Source organism: Myotis brandtii, unplaced genomic scaffold, assembly GCF_000412655.1.
Source record: "Myotis brandtii unplaced genomic scaffold, ASM41265v1 scaffold288, whole genome shotgun sequence".
Taxonomy (NCBI): Eukaryota; Metazoa; Chordata; class Mammalia; order Chiroptera; family Vespertilionidae; genus Myotis; species Myotis brandtii.
This window is the reverse complement of record NW_005361006.1, coordinates 232,481-246,104: the sequence shown is the minus strand read 5'-3', so window position 1 is coordinate 246,104 and position 13,624 is coordinate 232,481. Positions and strand designations below refer to the sequence as shown.

The 13,624-nt window shown below is 38.3% G+C and overlaps 1 protein-coding gene across 1 annotated transcript in view; it reads left to right on the top strand.

The window, feature by feature from the left end:
• DPP10 (dipeptidyl-peptidase 10 (non-functional)) overlaps positions 1 to 13,624 on the top strand; it is a 321,640-nt gene that overhangs the window by 225,634 nt on the left and 82,382 nt on the right. Inside the window, exons 6-7 of the mRNA XM_005869090.2 lie at positions 4,138 to 4,292; positions 11,400 to 11,497. Coding sequence (XP_005869152.1) covers positions 4,138 to 4,292; positions 11,400 to 11,497 — 253 coding nt within the window. The remainder of the gene's footprint in view (positions 1 to 4,137; positions 4,293 to 11,399; positions 11,498 to 13,624) is intronic.

The window sequence follows — 13,624 nt, the reverse complement described above, 5'->3', positions numbered from 1 at the left end:
TAAAGTGTTGGCCTGAGGACTGAAGGGTCCCAGGTTTGATTCTGGTCAAGGGCACATGCCTGGGTTGCCGGCTCGATCCCCAGTAGGGGGCGTGCAAGAGGCAACCAATCAGTGATTGTCTCCCATCATTGATGTTTCTGTCTCTCTCTCCTGCTCCCTTCCTCTCTGAAATCAATAAAAACATATTTAAACAAAAATATGTGCACTCATTTTCCCCCTAAACTTTCTTTTCACTAATTTTCTAATGTTACTCTTCTTGTCTGGTGGCCATTTATTAGTTATTGTACATGAGTCAGGGATCCATGTTTCAAGCCAAGTCTCCCTCCACACGGAGTGGAAAACTAAAGATCTTTGCAAAAGTCTGCCAGCTCAGAGGATTTATGTTACTATAGTGTTGTAATGCCATTCCTGAATCAGATTGCAGTCCAGGGCCTACCCAATTCCAGCGTGTTCAAGTGCATTGTGCAAACCTGCCTATTAACCAGACCTGCATTTATTACTCTTCTGCCAACTTGTATTAGAAATACATCTTGAGGCATAGATGTGAGATAACGTAGGAGGAAAAAGCAGTGGGTGCAATACCATGAGCAGTTGACTTATGTGTTCTGGACCAATCCCATATACCAGTAGACTGCTTTTTTTTTTTTTTTTCGTAGTGGAATGTTGCTGTGTGTGTTTAGTTTTATGGTCAGTGAATCAGATAACAGTCAGTTCATGATGGGCATTTGGGTTGCATAGTCACTCGCTATCCCATGGTCAGGCTAATTGCTTCTGCCAGCGCCAAGTAAAGAGCCGCTTTAGAAATAAAGACTATTTATCAGCACAGGAGAAAGGGCCTTTCTGTGAAGCTTGTATCGCCTGTGCTTTGATCATCGTCTGGCGAGTGTCAGAAGCTCCACAGCATCTCCATTCGCCATGGATACTTGCATTGCCATTGTGCCTGCTGGGCCACAAGGTAAAGATGGTAGGGAAGGTTGTGCCATGGCCTTGATCTGCTGCATAGCTCTCACTTGCTCAAGTCCTACTCAGAACTGGCACCTTTACAGTTTACCTGGGAAATAGAACAAGGCAGCACATGTGAAGATATTTTCTTCAAAATCCAGAGTCCAGTCCCTCTTTACTTTTGTACAATTTCAACCAATTTTCTCTCACCATAGAAGAGATAGACCAATATACCCCAGGCTACTAGATCTCCAACTATTCCCTAAGGATGCAGATGCTTAAACTTTACAGGGATTCCTCTTCCACTGCACCTTTATGCCTTTATAGATAGAGGTTTCCTCTGTTAATAGACTTGTGGGAATTTGAGGTTCAAAATCTTCAGCCATAAAATTAGATACATATAGCAGCATTCCACTATGAAATCTGTTCTTTCTGAGACTGGTTCCTAAAGCACAAGTATACTGCACATGTTTATACAAAAATTCTTATCCTATGTGCCAGGGGCCCAGCACTTCTCTACCATTATCTCTATCTTAACTTTAAAACACAAGTGCAGCCCTAACCGGTTTGGCTCAGTAGGTAGAGCGTCGGCCTGCAGACCCAAGGGTCCCAGGTTCGATTCCGGTCAAGGGCATGTACCTTGGTTGAGGGCACATCCCCAATAGAGAGTATGCAGGAAGCAGCTGATCGATGTTTCTCTCTCATCGGTGTTTCTAACTCTCTATCCCTCTCCCTTCCTCTCTGTAAAAAATCAATAAAATATATTAAAAAAATAAAATAAAATAAAACACAAGTGCATTTGAGCCCCTGATTTGAGTTGCATTTTTTAACCCTTACTGTTGGCATAGGTAGGTAGTTAGTATTAATAAAGGGAGCAAGTAGAACTAGATATTAAACTTGATAAACTTGGAAGTTGAATCAGATATTGGGCTTGCTTCACTAGGAAATTACAGCACTCCATTAAACTTGATTTACCAGGAAGCTGTAGCATTCACAGACTCATTTACACACTCTAAGGGATCACTGTATTCTCCAAGGAAGGCATTTAATCCTTGAAGCAGGCAGGAAGAGTCTCCTCAGGGTGCAATCTTCCCAGTACCAACTGGCAGGGAACCAGGATTATGGGAGGTGGTAGAAGAGGAAATTTTTTAGCTGAGCACTTGTCCAGTAGTACACAAGATGATGCAGAAGGGGGTACTTCTACTTTGAGGCATGCCAGTAGATGCCAAAATGGCAACAAGAAGGGGTGAAGCCTAGCCTGAGAAAGGGATTGGTTTGGATGAGGGCACAGAACCCAAAAAGGTCTAGGAAAGAGATTGGTTAGGGGGAGGGACCCAACTCATACCCTGGGAAAATCAGGAGCTAGGTTGGATGGTTTTGGTTTTGAATGACAGCTTGCTACTTACTGAGAACCACGAAAATATATGGAGAATTATCAGGAACCTGAGGCATCTGCTGCTAGAGCCTTCATACCCTCTCCATCCCCAGCATTTCCCCTTCATTCCAATAAATCTTACCACTACATTTACTGGTAAACGTCCTCCATGCATATACTCTTTGAAATTCTTTTCTCAAGACATTACAAAAGAATCCATTTTCACCGGCAACATTAATATGATCTCTTGGACCTCAGCCATATCTGCCCTGCAACTACAAAAGAAAGGGGCTCCTTCAAATATGCCAGAGTGACCTTTTGTGTATTCCTAATTTTGCAGTCATGGATTTAGTTTTTGTTTTTTTCTATGTAAAGACTCTCAGATGTCATCAGAACCAGGGAAACTTTACAACCTTTACCATTGCCACTGCTGTAGCAACTAAGTCACAACCTTTTGTCCTCTCAATGCCTTTCCTCTCTATTTGCACTTCACTCCACATCATTACCAGTGACAATTGATTACTCATGTTTCCGTTCCATACTATGGATTATCTATGCTACAATTCTCCCTGGAAATGGTATTATTAAATCAAAGATATACATATAGTTATAGAGGTGGATATATCTCCAACCTAATCTCAAAATCTAATTTTGAAGATCTCTTTCCTGAGTCTACTGCTGCTATTAATTACTGCATCAGTCAGGGTCCCAAGAGGAAAGAGGTGGCACTTTCAATAATTTGAAGAGGATTTATGTACAAAGAGACCGTTTACAAAGTGAAAGTGTAGGGGGATATAAAGGACGGAGCCACAATTTAACTAGCAGCAGCCTATGACTATAGAGATGAGCCATTACCAAGTACAAAAGCAGAAAACTGTGGAGAGGTGGCTGCACTGACAAGAGGAGTGAGGTCATTTAAAACATACAGCAAGCCTAAGGTGACATATCCAGACAGAGCTAAAGGAGTAAATACTCTGCCTTTCTGCTCCTCTGAGCTCTTGCTCAAGAACCCTAATGGCCGTATTCTAGAGGGCATGGGAATCCCATTGATGTGCTTCATACAGCTTAATTTTCTGGGCCAGAAAGCAGATATAGAAAAGAAGATAGTGAATCTGGAGTCACACAAAAGATATCCAGTATATTTCTTATTCATATTATATGAATATACATATACTATTGATTTTTAGAGGGAGAAGAAGGAAGAGGGAGAGAGAGACACATCAATGTGAGAACAAAACATTGATTAGCTGACCTCTGCACAGCCCCTATCAGGGATAGAGCCTGCAAACCAGGCATGTGCCCTGACTGGAATCAAACTGGCAACCTTTTGGGGCACAGGATGATGCCCAGCCAACTGAGTGACACTGGCCAGGGCCAGTGTATTTCTTATTCTATTTCCTTATGCCTTCAATAGTTTAATGAATCTAGTAGTTATTCAATTTGTTTAATGATGAGAAGATGGAAATATGACCACATGCATATATGACTGAACGGTGACATGAATGTGGTTTTAGGCCATATTTTAGTCTTTGAAAACGTCCTCATTCTTTTCACTCTGATAGTCCTTTCATTGTCTTCGTTCACATTGCTGGCAACCCACGACATCCTGACCTTATTGCTTCCTGCCTTCCTTTCTTTGCATCTGCTTTTCGTGGGATCAAAGGGCTAACTCAGAAATAGAGAATGCGTTATGAAGTTGATAAAGTCCAACACAAGGATAGAAAATGTACACGTGCAATGGAGATTTCAAGGACAGATGTTTGTGGGTTACTGAGCCCACATCTCTACAGTTGGTTTCAAATAACACTCATTTATTCTAGAAGAACTTCTGCATTCTCACATCGCCCACTGGTGGTCACCAGATGGAGAAAGGCTTGCCTTCCTGATGATAAATGATTCACTGGTGCCTAACATGGTCATTCCTCGGTTTACCGGAGCGTTGTATCCCAAAGGAAGGCAGTATCCGTATCCTAAGGTAAGTAACGTGGCTGCGCTAGTTTGTTTCCCCTCGCTCTGCACCAGTGACTTCACTGATAGTATTCATGGTTGACGAACAAGTTGTCTTTGGAGAAAAAAAGAAGCATCATTTTAAGAGTTTTCAGTAGTCTGTCCACACTGCTTGGGTAGGAGGAGATCAAGATGTGGGGATGTGGGGACTTTGACCTTGTTGCATTTCTTTCCCTTTGATGCTCTCATTCTTGTTTTCCCTCATCTTCCCACTTGAGAAGATATAAGGGGTCTTTCTGCAAGGTATATTCTGTGAGTGGTCAATAGCTGTTATAAAGGAGGAAAAAGTGCCATCATCAACTACATTGGAAATTCTTAGTTGAAAAAAATCTAGCTTCTCTCAAGATGATTTCTTAGAGCACTTAATGTACTATATGTTAATGCGTATTATAAATCTCCTATAAAAAGTAGACTAAGCATAAAGAATCTGCAGAAGCATAAAGAATCACCAATAAAGAATAGACTAAGCATAAAGGATTTATTAGCATTAACTTCAGTACTGTTTTGGCAGAGCAAACTCTGGAACATACTTTATAAAATGCTGGGGTAGAGCCATGGCCAGGCGTAGCGAGGATAAAATTGTTTTATTGAGTGAGGCAAATACGGAAATCCTGTGCAGATGGCGAAACTATTTCCAAATGTTAGGTGAGGCTTCTCGAGGAGGTTGCAAAAACACCTGGAGTGTTCTGGTTTTCCAGTATATATCATGTTTAATTACTTAAGGTCTCTTTTTTTAAAGTTTACTTTCCCCATGTTATGTAAGAAAGGGAAAGGCTCATAAGTGATGCCCTCTATGCATCAATCATGTAAAGATACCTCATAGCAAACTTTTAAAATTCCACTTTACACATTTTAGCCCTTAATTAGATTAAGACATGGCTGCTAATTTCATTTAGAGGCCATTTTTTAAAGCCATTCCTTTAGTGAGTTGTATTTTGTATTTCCTAGCATGATAGATTTTGTATTTTTCAATTTGCACATTACATTAACTGGGCAGAGTGCTGGACAAATTACCTATCACACATTATTTTACACCTGCGATGAAAGTATGGTCAGTGTTGGGGTGACTGTCCTTATTTTGCTATCATCTGCCAGACTCAAGTTTCCAAGGTGGTGGGGGTCGGGGGGGAGGCTTTATGGAGAGTCAGGAATAAACAGAGAGTTTCCTCAATGAGGTTCTGTACTGTTTTTCTCCACCCTGTCTTCCTTCCACAGGGTGTGGCGTTAAATAACTGACGCGTAAGAGGGATAGCAGGGGGGAGAGGAGTTAGATCCCAGGATTTTGAAATATTATTTTTAGGGTCTCCTCTGGACATATACTGGAAGTCCCACACACTCAGTATTCTTCAGGAGAAAATAGCAATTTGACCTAACAACAAAATAAATATATTCACAGAGATTTTTATTCTACTCCAAGAAAAGTACTCACAATTTCTCCAATTACAGATTTAGCCCTGTTTTATGGTTGACAGTTTGTGCCTGCCCAGCATATTGCACTTGCTTTTTTTCCAGAGAAAAACAGAAAAGACTTCTCAATACATTGTTAATTCTCACACCATTTGATTTACTTATTGTAATGAAAGGTCATCTGGTAATTCTGACACAAATTGAAGAAATGGTGGCACATTGTGTAATGCTTATGTCAATAAATAAGATCTTCGCACAGAACTGTCCAGATTGTGCACTGAACAAAGTATAAAATCAGCCCTGGGAAGGGACAACTTTTTATAATTCATTTCCCCCAAACGGTGGGGATTTTAGGGTTCACAGATAAGAGCCATAGCAGTAGCTGCATCTTCAAGTTTCCTTCTTAGTTATAGACTTTGGTGCTTGAACTTGGACATCCCCAGGCCTCATAATTTTAATAAGACTGATGCAAACAAATGAACAAATAAAACCTGAGGAAATTTAAATATGTCAGCAGTAATTCAACAGATCCTGATTGACAAACCTAGACACTTATTTAGTAAGTTTTTATTTAATTAGTTTTTAAATATTTCTTAATAGTTAAGCTAAGCATAAAATAATAGTAATGTTTGCTCATTAATTGTATGACTCATGTGTGCTAATAACATGCTTTATGTTTTCAGAGAGACTTTTCATTGTTTTCCTCTTTGGTCCTCCTCACAATTGCCTCTTCTTTTTACAAATAAACAAACTTTGCTTCTAAAAGGCCAAGTCCTTGTATGAAAGTCACAGTTATTTTAAGAACAGGGAAATAACTCACATTTATCGATTCTGTCCCTCTCTATAAAACTACTAAAGGTTAGCATATCACAGAAGTTGTACCAGGAATAAAAATGTCTCCTGGTCAAGATAACAAATATATGTGCAGCTCTCTTTGCTCCATTTACTATTAGTGACTTAGATCTACACTGGGTGGGGCAAGAGTAGGTTTACAGTTGTGAGTCTGTGAAACACGGTTTATTTTTGTATTATTATTTATTAACTAGAGACCCAGTGCATGAAATTCATGCATGGGTAGGGTCCCTAGGCCTGGCCAGTGATCAGGGCCAATCAGGACCTTCTGGCTACAGGCTGGGGCCGTCCTTCATTCTGCGCCGCCCCCTAGTGGTCAGCACAAGTCATAGTGAGCGATCAAACTCCCAGTCTCAGGGTCGAACTCCCAAGGGGACCCTTTGCATATTAGCTTTTTATATGTATAGATTATTGTAGTATTTTCTATACGAACAACTGTAAACCTACTTTTGTTCCACGCTGTATGAGTAGCATTCTTAGAAAGCCTCACACCTGCCATATACAAACATATATATTTCTATATGTAATGCATGTTGTATGTAAGACATGATGGATGTAATACATGATGGATGTAATACATGATGAAGGTCCTGAGTCTGTGTTAGTGACCACCATGTAGGAGTATTAAAATGAAAAACAGGTATTGGCCAAAGCTGAGAGAAAGAATCCCAAGTCCTCAGAGGGTTGACGGTAGAAATTCCTGCCTAGGTATTTAAGACAATAGGACTCAAAGAAACTAGGTCTGGGTTTTGGTCTTTGTTCTCATACTAACTTTCACTGTTATGTTGGGTGTATTACTTGAATTTTCAAGGTCTCATTATTTTCTACTCTGGTTTTTTAAAAAATGTGTGCTTTTTTCACTAATACATGCATTTTGATTTGCTCTTACTTATTTAATAAACTTTCAAAAATGGTATTTTAGACATTGAAGTAATGCATAGGGTTCACACTAAATTGTGTTTCAAATTAAACTTGATCAAAATGAGTGCATCAAATACCCAATGTAGTCAGATTTACTAATGAAATACTTACACTAAACAAATATATTTGTATTTTACTTAATTCAGCATGGTTCAGGACTCATAAAATATCCTTCATTAGCAATTCAGCACAAAAGAGATGCACAGTTCTATCTCAGTAACCTCAGGTTAATGTTCTTAATTAAAACATTATCTCGTTTAATGGCAATTTAGTTGCCAGTAAAATAAGGTTAATTATTATTGAGGCTTTATTTCAGAATCATAGAGGAAGGAGTCTGTGGAGTTGCAGTTTCTGTGGCAAATGTGACTGTAAAAGCGCATAGATGAGCTCCTCTAATTCCCAAACTATTGAGACAATTCAAATATTCAAAGGTACAGATGAACTTGCAATGTGCACTTCATTTCAAAACTCCGAGAAAAGATAAGAATCTAATTAAGATTATAAAATGCTGAACAGCTGAATTTTGGAAACAGCCTGATGTTTGGTTTTTATCTAAAATTGGCCACATGTGTATGCAACTGTTAATTTGTTTTCATGTAGAAGCTAATTGGGATACTTGTGATTCTGTGCAAGTAAAAACTTACAGTGCTGTGGCCTTAAGAAGTGGTAATGACCATACATGTCTTTGACAAAGTACATCATAAGATTATGTAACATTGATAAGAGCTCACAGAAAGGTCAAATTTAATTCAACTTCCCTTTTTTTAAATCAGTTTATTGAAAGAAAAAATATAAACAATTTTTCACTAACTAGAGAGGTCAGTGTCTTAATAATAACTATCATTTTTAATTCATTACTATATACTATTTTAGGTACTTTTATAAATCATGTTTTTGTCAGTCCACATAACAAAACTATGAGATACTTTTATCTACAGAAAGAAAACCTACTTTGGGTCAAAACTTCTGACTTGTGACAGATTATGTTCAGAGAGTTTCTCTCTCTCTCTCTCTCTCTCTCTCTCTCTCTCTCTCATTTTTTTTTAATCCTCAGCCAAGGATATGTTTATTGACTTTAGAGGAAGATAGAGAGAAACATCTATCGGTTGCCTCCTATACCCACACAAATCTGGTACTGAACCCAAAACCTAGGTATGTGCCCTTACGAGGAATTGTACCCAGAAACTTTAGGTATGTGGAAGGAAGTTCCAACCAACTGAGCCCCCCTGCCAGGACAGAGAATTGTCTCATTTTTTTTATAATAAAATAAAATAAAATAATACTTCAGGATCATTAACATCCTGTCTATAGTCCACATGCAGCAACATTTGAACCCCAAATTCTCTGACTCACAGATAAAGCTAAACCAGTTCTCAAAATGTGGTTCTTTTGCCAATAGTGTCAGCCTCCTTTGGGGAATTTTTAGAAATGCAAATTTGTCATCTCCCATCAGGGCTTAGAAATGATGGAGGTGGGCCTTGAGGCTCACTGGGTGATTCAAAAGCAGCTTAACTTTTGATAAACAATGAACTGCCATAACTATAATCAGTATGCAAATTTTGATAAAACACTGATATTTATGTATTGATATTTATCTATCAGTTTTTCAAAATATTTGCACAGTGATTATAGTAATTTGGATCTTGATGAACATAGATTCTTAGGCCCACACCCCGAGATTCTGATTCTGGCTCTGAATATAGATCTGGGTGGGGCGCATGAATTTGTGCTTCTAAGGTTTCAGAGAATGCTGATTGATACTCTTGTTAGAGAACAACAGTTTGAATGGTGCCACTAAATACTGTGTCCCAGCTCAAAGTTTTAACATACAACTTAGAGAACTGGTTAGACTAAAAATATATGGATAAGGCCAATATTGTCAGGGTGGAAAATGGCAATTTAATAAAAGCAAAAGTGATGTGAAGGAGAGCTCCTAGGTGTGGTCGAGCACTACATTGCTGGAGACAAATATTCCCAGGCCCTGGAGGGCTTTAGAACAATGGAAAACTTTATAAAATCTGATGCCAGAGCTGTCTGTGTGAGGCAGGCTCACTGCTTATCTTCCAGGAAGCCCTTTACTCAAGGAACCATTTCCAGAATGTTTCCTAATAGTTACGGTGCTTCTGTAGTGACAGCCTTTCTGACTTGTTTCTTTGCCTCTAAACTTCTGACCTGTGTTTGAAACACTCGCCCAGACGTGCTAGTCATTTTTCTTTATAGACTTTATTTTTTTAGAGCAGTTTAAGGTTGTCAACAAAATTGAGGAGATGGAAAGTACTTGCCATATACCTTCTGCTCCCACACATTTATGGCCTCTCCCATCATCAACCTCCCCCACCAGAATTGTGCACTGGGTACCATTGATGAAGCATCACTGACACATGATAATGACGCTGCATCCATGGTTTTATGGTTCAGTTTTGGCATTATACATTCTGCAGCTTTAGACAAATGTATGATGACATGTATCCCTCCCCATGGTGGCATGCAGGGTGTCTTCACTGTTCTACAAATCCTCTTATTGACTGTACTTATTCACCTTTCTTCCCTTACCTCCATGCTAATTATTATTAAGAACCTAACAGAACAGTTCTTGAGCTATTGCTAACTATTGGTAGAATGTAGTATATTGTTTCTGGTCCTGATTTAACTCTGGATTTTGTAGATGCCAAGTCCTTGAGCATGAATATTTCTTTGTCATCTTTAAAGCAGTTTTATTGTTCTCTTTAGATTTTTGTCAGGTCTTTGAATTCAACTCAGTTTAAATTCCCTATCCTCCTCTGTATAGCTCATATGCTCTTCTCTTAAAGCACCAGCCTGTGTTTGAAACACTCTCACAGATGTGCTAGTCACTTTTCTTTACAAACTTGAAATAAATTGAGTCACAGTAGTCAACTGATTCTGTTAATCATTTATTCACATAAATTTCATTTCATTCATTCATTCAACATGCTTGAGATTTGTTGGTGAAAGATCCCATATCCACCCCTTAAAATGTCACAGGATATTTAGAAAACATTGATGGCCATTGCCTAAGAATGAACTAAAGCAAAACAATAGTCGTTAAGAGCATCCTGGGCTTAAATACTGCTTCCCTCACTTACTGGGCATTTCCCCCTGCACAGTTTGCTGAGTGTCTCCATTTTCATCTGGAAAATGTTATAATTATATCTTAGTTCTATAGTAAGAACATTTAATGAGATAATTCATGTGATGTTTAACAGATATTATTGACCAGAAACATAGTAACTGCTTTACAATTGGTTATGATTTAATAAAATTTTTATTATGAAACTTAAATGACATATTCTTACTACTGTCTTTCTACTCTGCATGCCAGGTACTGAGTGAGGGCAGTCTGCTCATGGCCCACATCCTAAGGACCACTTATACCCCATCTAACATTCATAAATGTCAAGGATGGTTAATGCATGGAATAGAATTAGGTATTGTGGAATTTTAAGCATGTGGCACCTGGATTGGTATTTTTTTCTGTCTTGTTTTATTATTATTATTTTTTAACTAGCCAAGCTCTTTTCCTCATTACATGTTATATCTTATAACATAATTAGCTGCTTGAGCTACTAGTTTTTATAAAGCCAGCCCTCTGGTGTCATTCTAGGAAAAGAACACAGTAGCACTAGCTAATGAATAAAGTCATCATGATTTTCTGTCACCTTTAATTGTCTGACTAAAATGGTTTGAGAAGCAGCAATCTTCAAAAACAATTGAAAGCAATCAAGTTGTTGAATTTAAAATCATTTCTACTTCAGAGAAATTAAACTTTCCCCCCCATTCTAACACAAATTATAAAAGAGTCAAAATGCATTTGCTTTCTTTCCTCATATAGTCAAATGCTTAATGTATTTGCATTACAACTTTCATTTTCTCAAAGGCAGGTCAAGTGAACCCAACAATCAAATTATATGTTGTAAACCTATATGGACCAACTCATACTTTGGAACTCATGCCACCCGACATCTTTAAATCAAGGTACGCAATTTCAATTTCACTTTTTACCAGGGAATAGCTAGGTTAACACCAAGTATCATTTTGTTGTAATTTAGAGCAATGTGATCAGCTCAACAAGTCCACTTGAAAGTAAGGTTCAGGTTGCCTCCATTAGTGCAGGAATGAGGTCATTCTGATTATCTTATTCGCAGGAAACCTTTAAAATTTCCAGGTGATTAGCATCACAAAAATAACTAAATATACTGATACTGAGAATTAGACCTTTTGCAAATGTTACAGAGAGATGGGAACAAAGGATCATTTTCCACTGATTTTTCCTCCTGAAAATAGTAACTCCATTTTTAATGTTTTTCCTCTTTAAAAGAGTATAATCTCCCTAAAATTTGTGCAGTCTTTTCAACATTCTCCCTACAGCTTACCAATGATTCTCTAGCATTCTTTTCTTGGCAGAGAAATTTAATGAGATTTTATTTTTAAATATCCTACATAAAAAGCCCTCTTAAGAAGTTTAAGTGGGAAGAAAAGAAACACATTTTATGGAGCAGCAAAATCTCCAGTTGAGAAACAACTAATCAAATAGCCATGTGGATTTTGAAATCCAGAGTGAACTCAACTTCGAGGGTGATTCTTTCAAATCCTGTAGCTCTTTGAAAATTTAAAGCAGCCCTAACTATGGGATGAGATAACAGCTGTTTAAGGAAAATAGTTTCACACTATTTTGAATGATATGGGCTAAGCTTGAGGGTTATTTTGATGACATCAACAATCAATCAATGCAGAGTGACTGATTCAAAAAGATATTCCTCTCAAATGTTGTCACATTGACATATTTAGAGTAATTTTTATCAGAGTTGGGGATTTTCACAGAAAGTACAAGCTGCTGTGTATGGAAAATTTTCCTACTTGAAAGATAATAAAAAATTATGGAATGCTTACACTGGAAGGGTTCTCATTAACTACCTACTATATAACCTGCTCCTTATATAAGTGGAAAAGCTGAGACTCAGAGATTTAAAAAAAAAAGTTGAGATAGACCCTCAGGATTAGTTAGTAGCAGAGTTAGAAAATGAGGTGAAGCCAGTTTCATCAAGTTACAGAACACTGCATCCAGATTATGATGGAAGACCTTAAAAGGCCATCTGAACTGACATGGGGAATGCAGTAGGGTTAACCAAATCAGGTAGAAACTTCTACTTCTGGGCTCAGTCTACTGGTCATGAAAGATTTAGTCACAAATGAAACAATGATAAAAACTGTTGAGATTTTCTGTGATCCTCATCACATCTTTTTCTCTCATTTGTTTGAAGCTCTGAATTAACAGGAAAGGGTACTACACTGGAGTGTTTGAGTCATATCTCTACCACCATTTATTTTTGTCACCTTGGGAATTTCATTCTACCTGTCTCTGGGTCTGACTACCCTAATCTTGATATAAATATTTATAATGTTCATCAGGTTTTTTTAAAAAATATATTTTTATTGATTTCTGAGAGGAAAGGACAAGGAGAGAGAGGCAGAAATATCAATGATGAGAATCATTTATTGGCTTCCTCTTACATGCTCCACAATGGAGATCAAGGCATATGCCCTGACCAGGAATTGACCTGTGACCTCCTGGTTTAATAGGTCGACCCTCAACCTCTGAGCCACATTGGCTGGACAAGGTTTTTGTTTTTGTTTTTTTTGTTTGTTTTTTTTTGTTTGTTTGTTTTAAGTCTTTGAAATAGGGGTCAATTTAAAAATATCCTGGTTCCTTTCTAATAGGAGATAGTGGTTCTTGACCTTGAATTTGTTACTTGAAAGAGTTTCTAAATATTAGTGTGGCCAGCTAGGAGTTAACAAAGAGAAGGGAGCTGGACTTGCTGGGCCTGATTGAGTCTGTAAGTTATACTTAAGACTAAATCTGGAATTCACAGCTTCAGACACCCCAGGCCATAGCTGAATTCCTGCCAAGGGGCTTAACATCCCTACATATCCCACCCCCATCCCAGTGTAAGGAGGCTTCCAGTCTCCCCAGGGGACTTACCTGTCCACTTAACTGGACTTTAGGCAGGAGAGCTAATGATAGAGGGAAATTCCTCTGCTAAGGCACGTGCAGTGGAAGACAAGATGGCACAGGGGAGGTCCTTCTACTCTGAGGCATGTGCA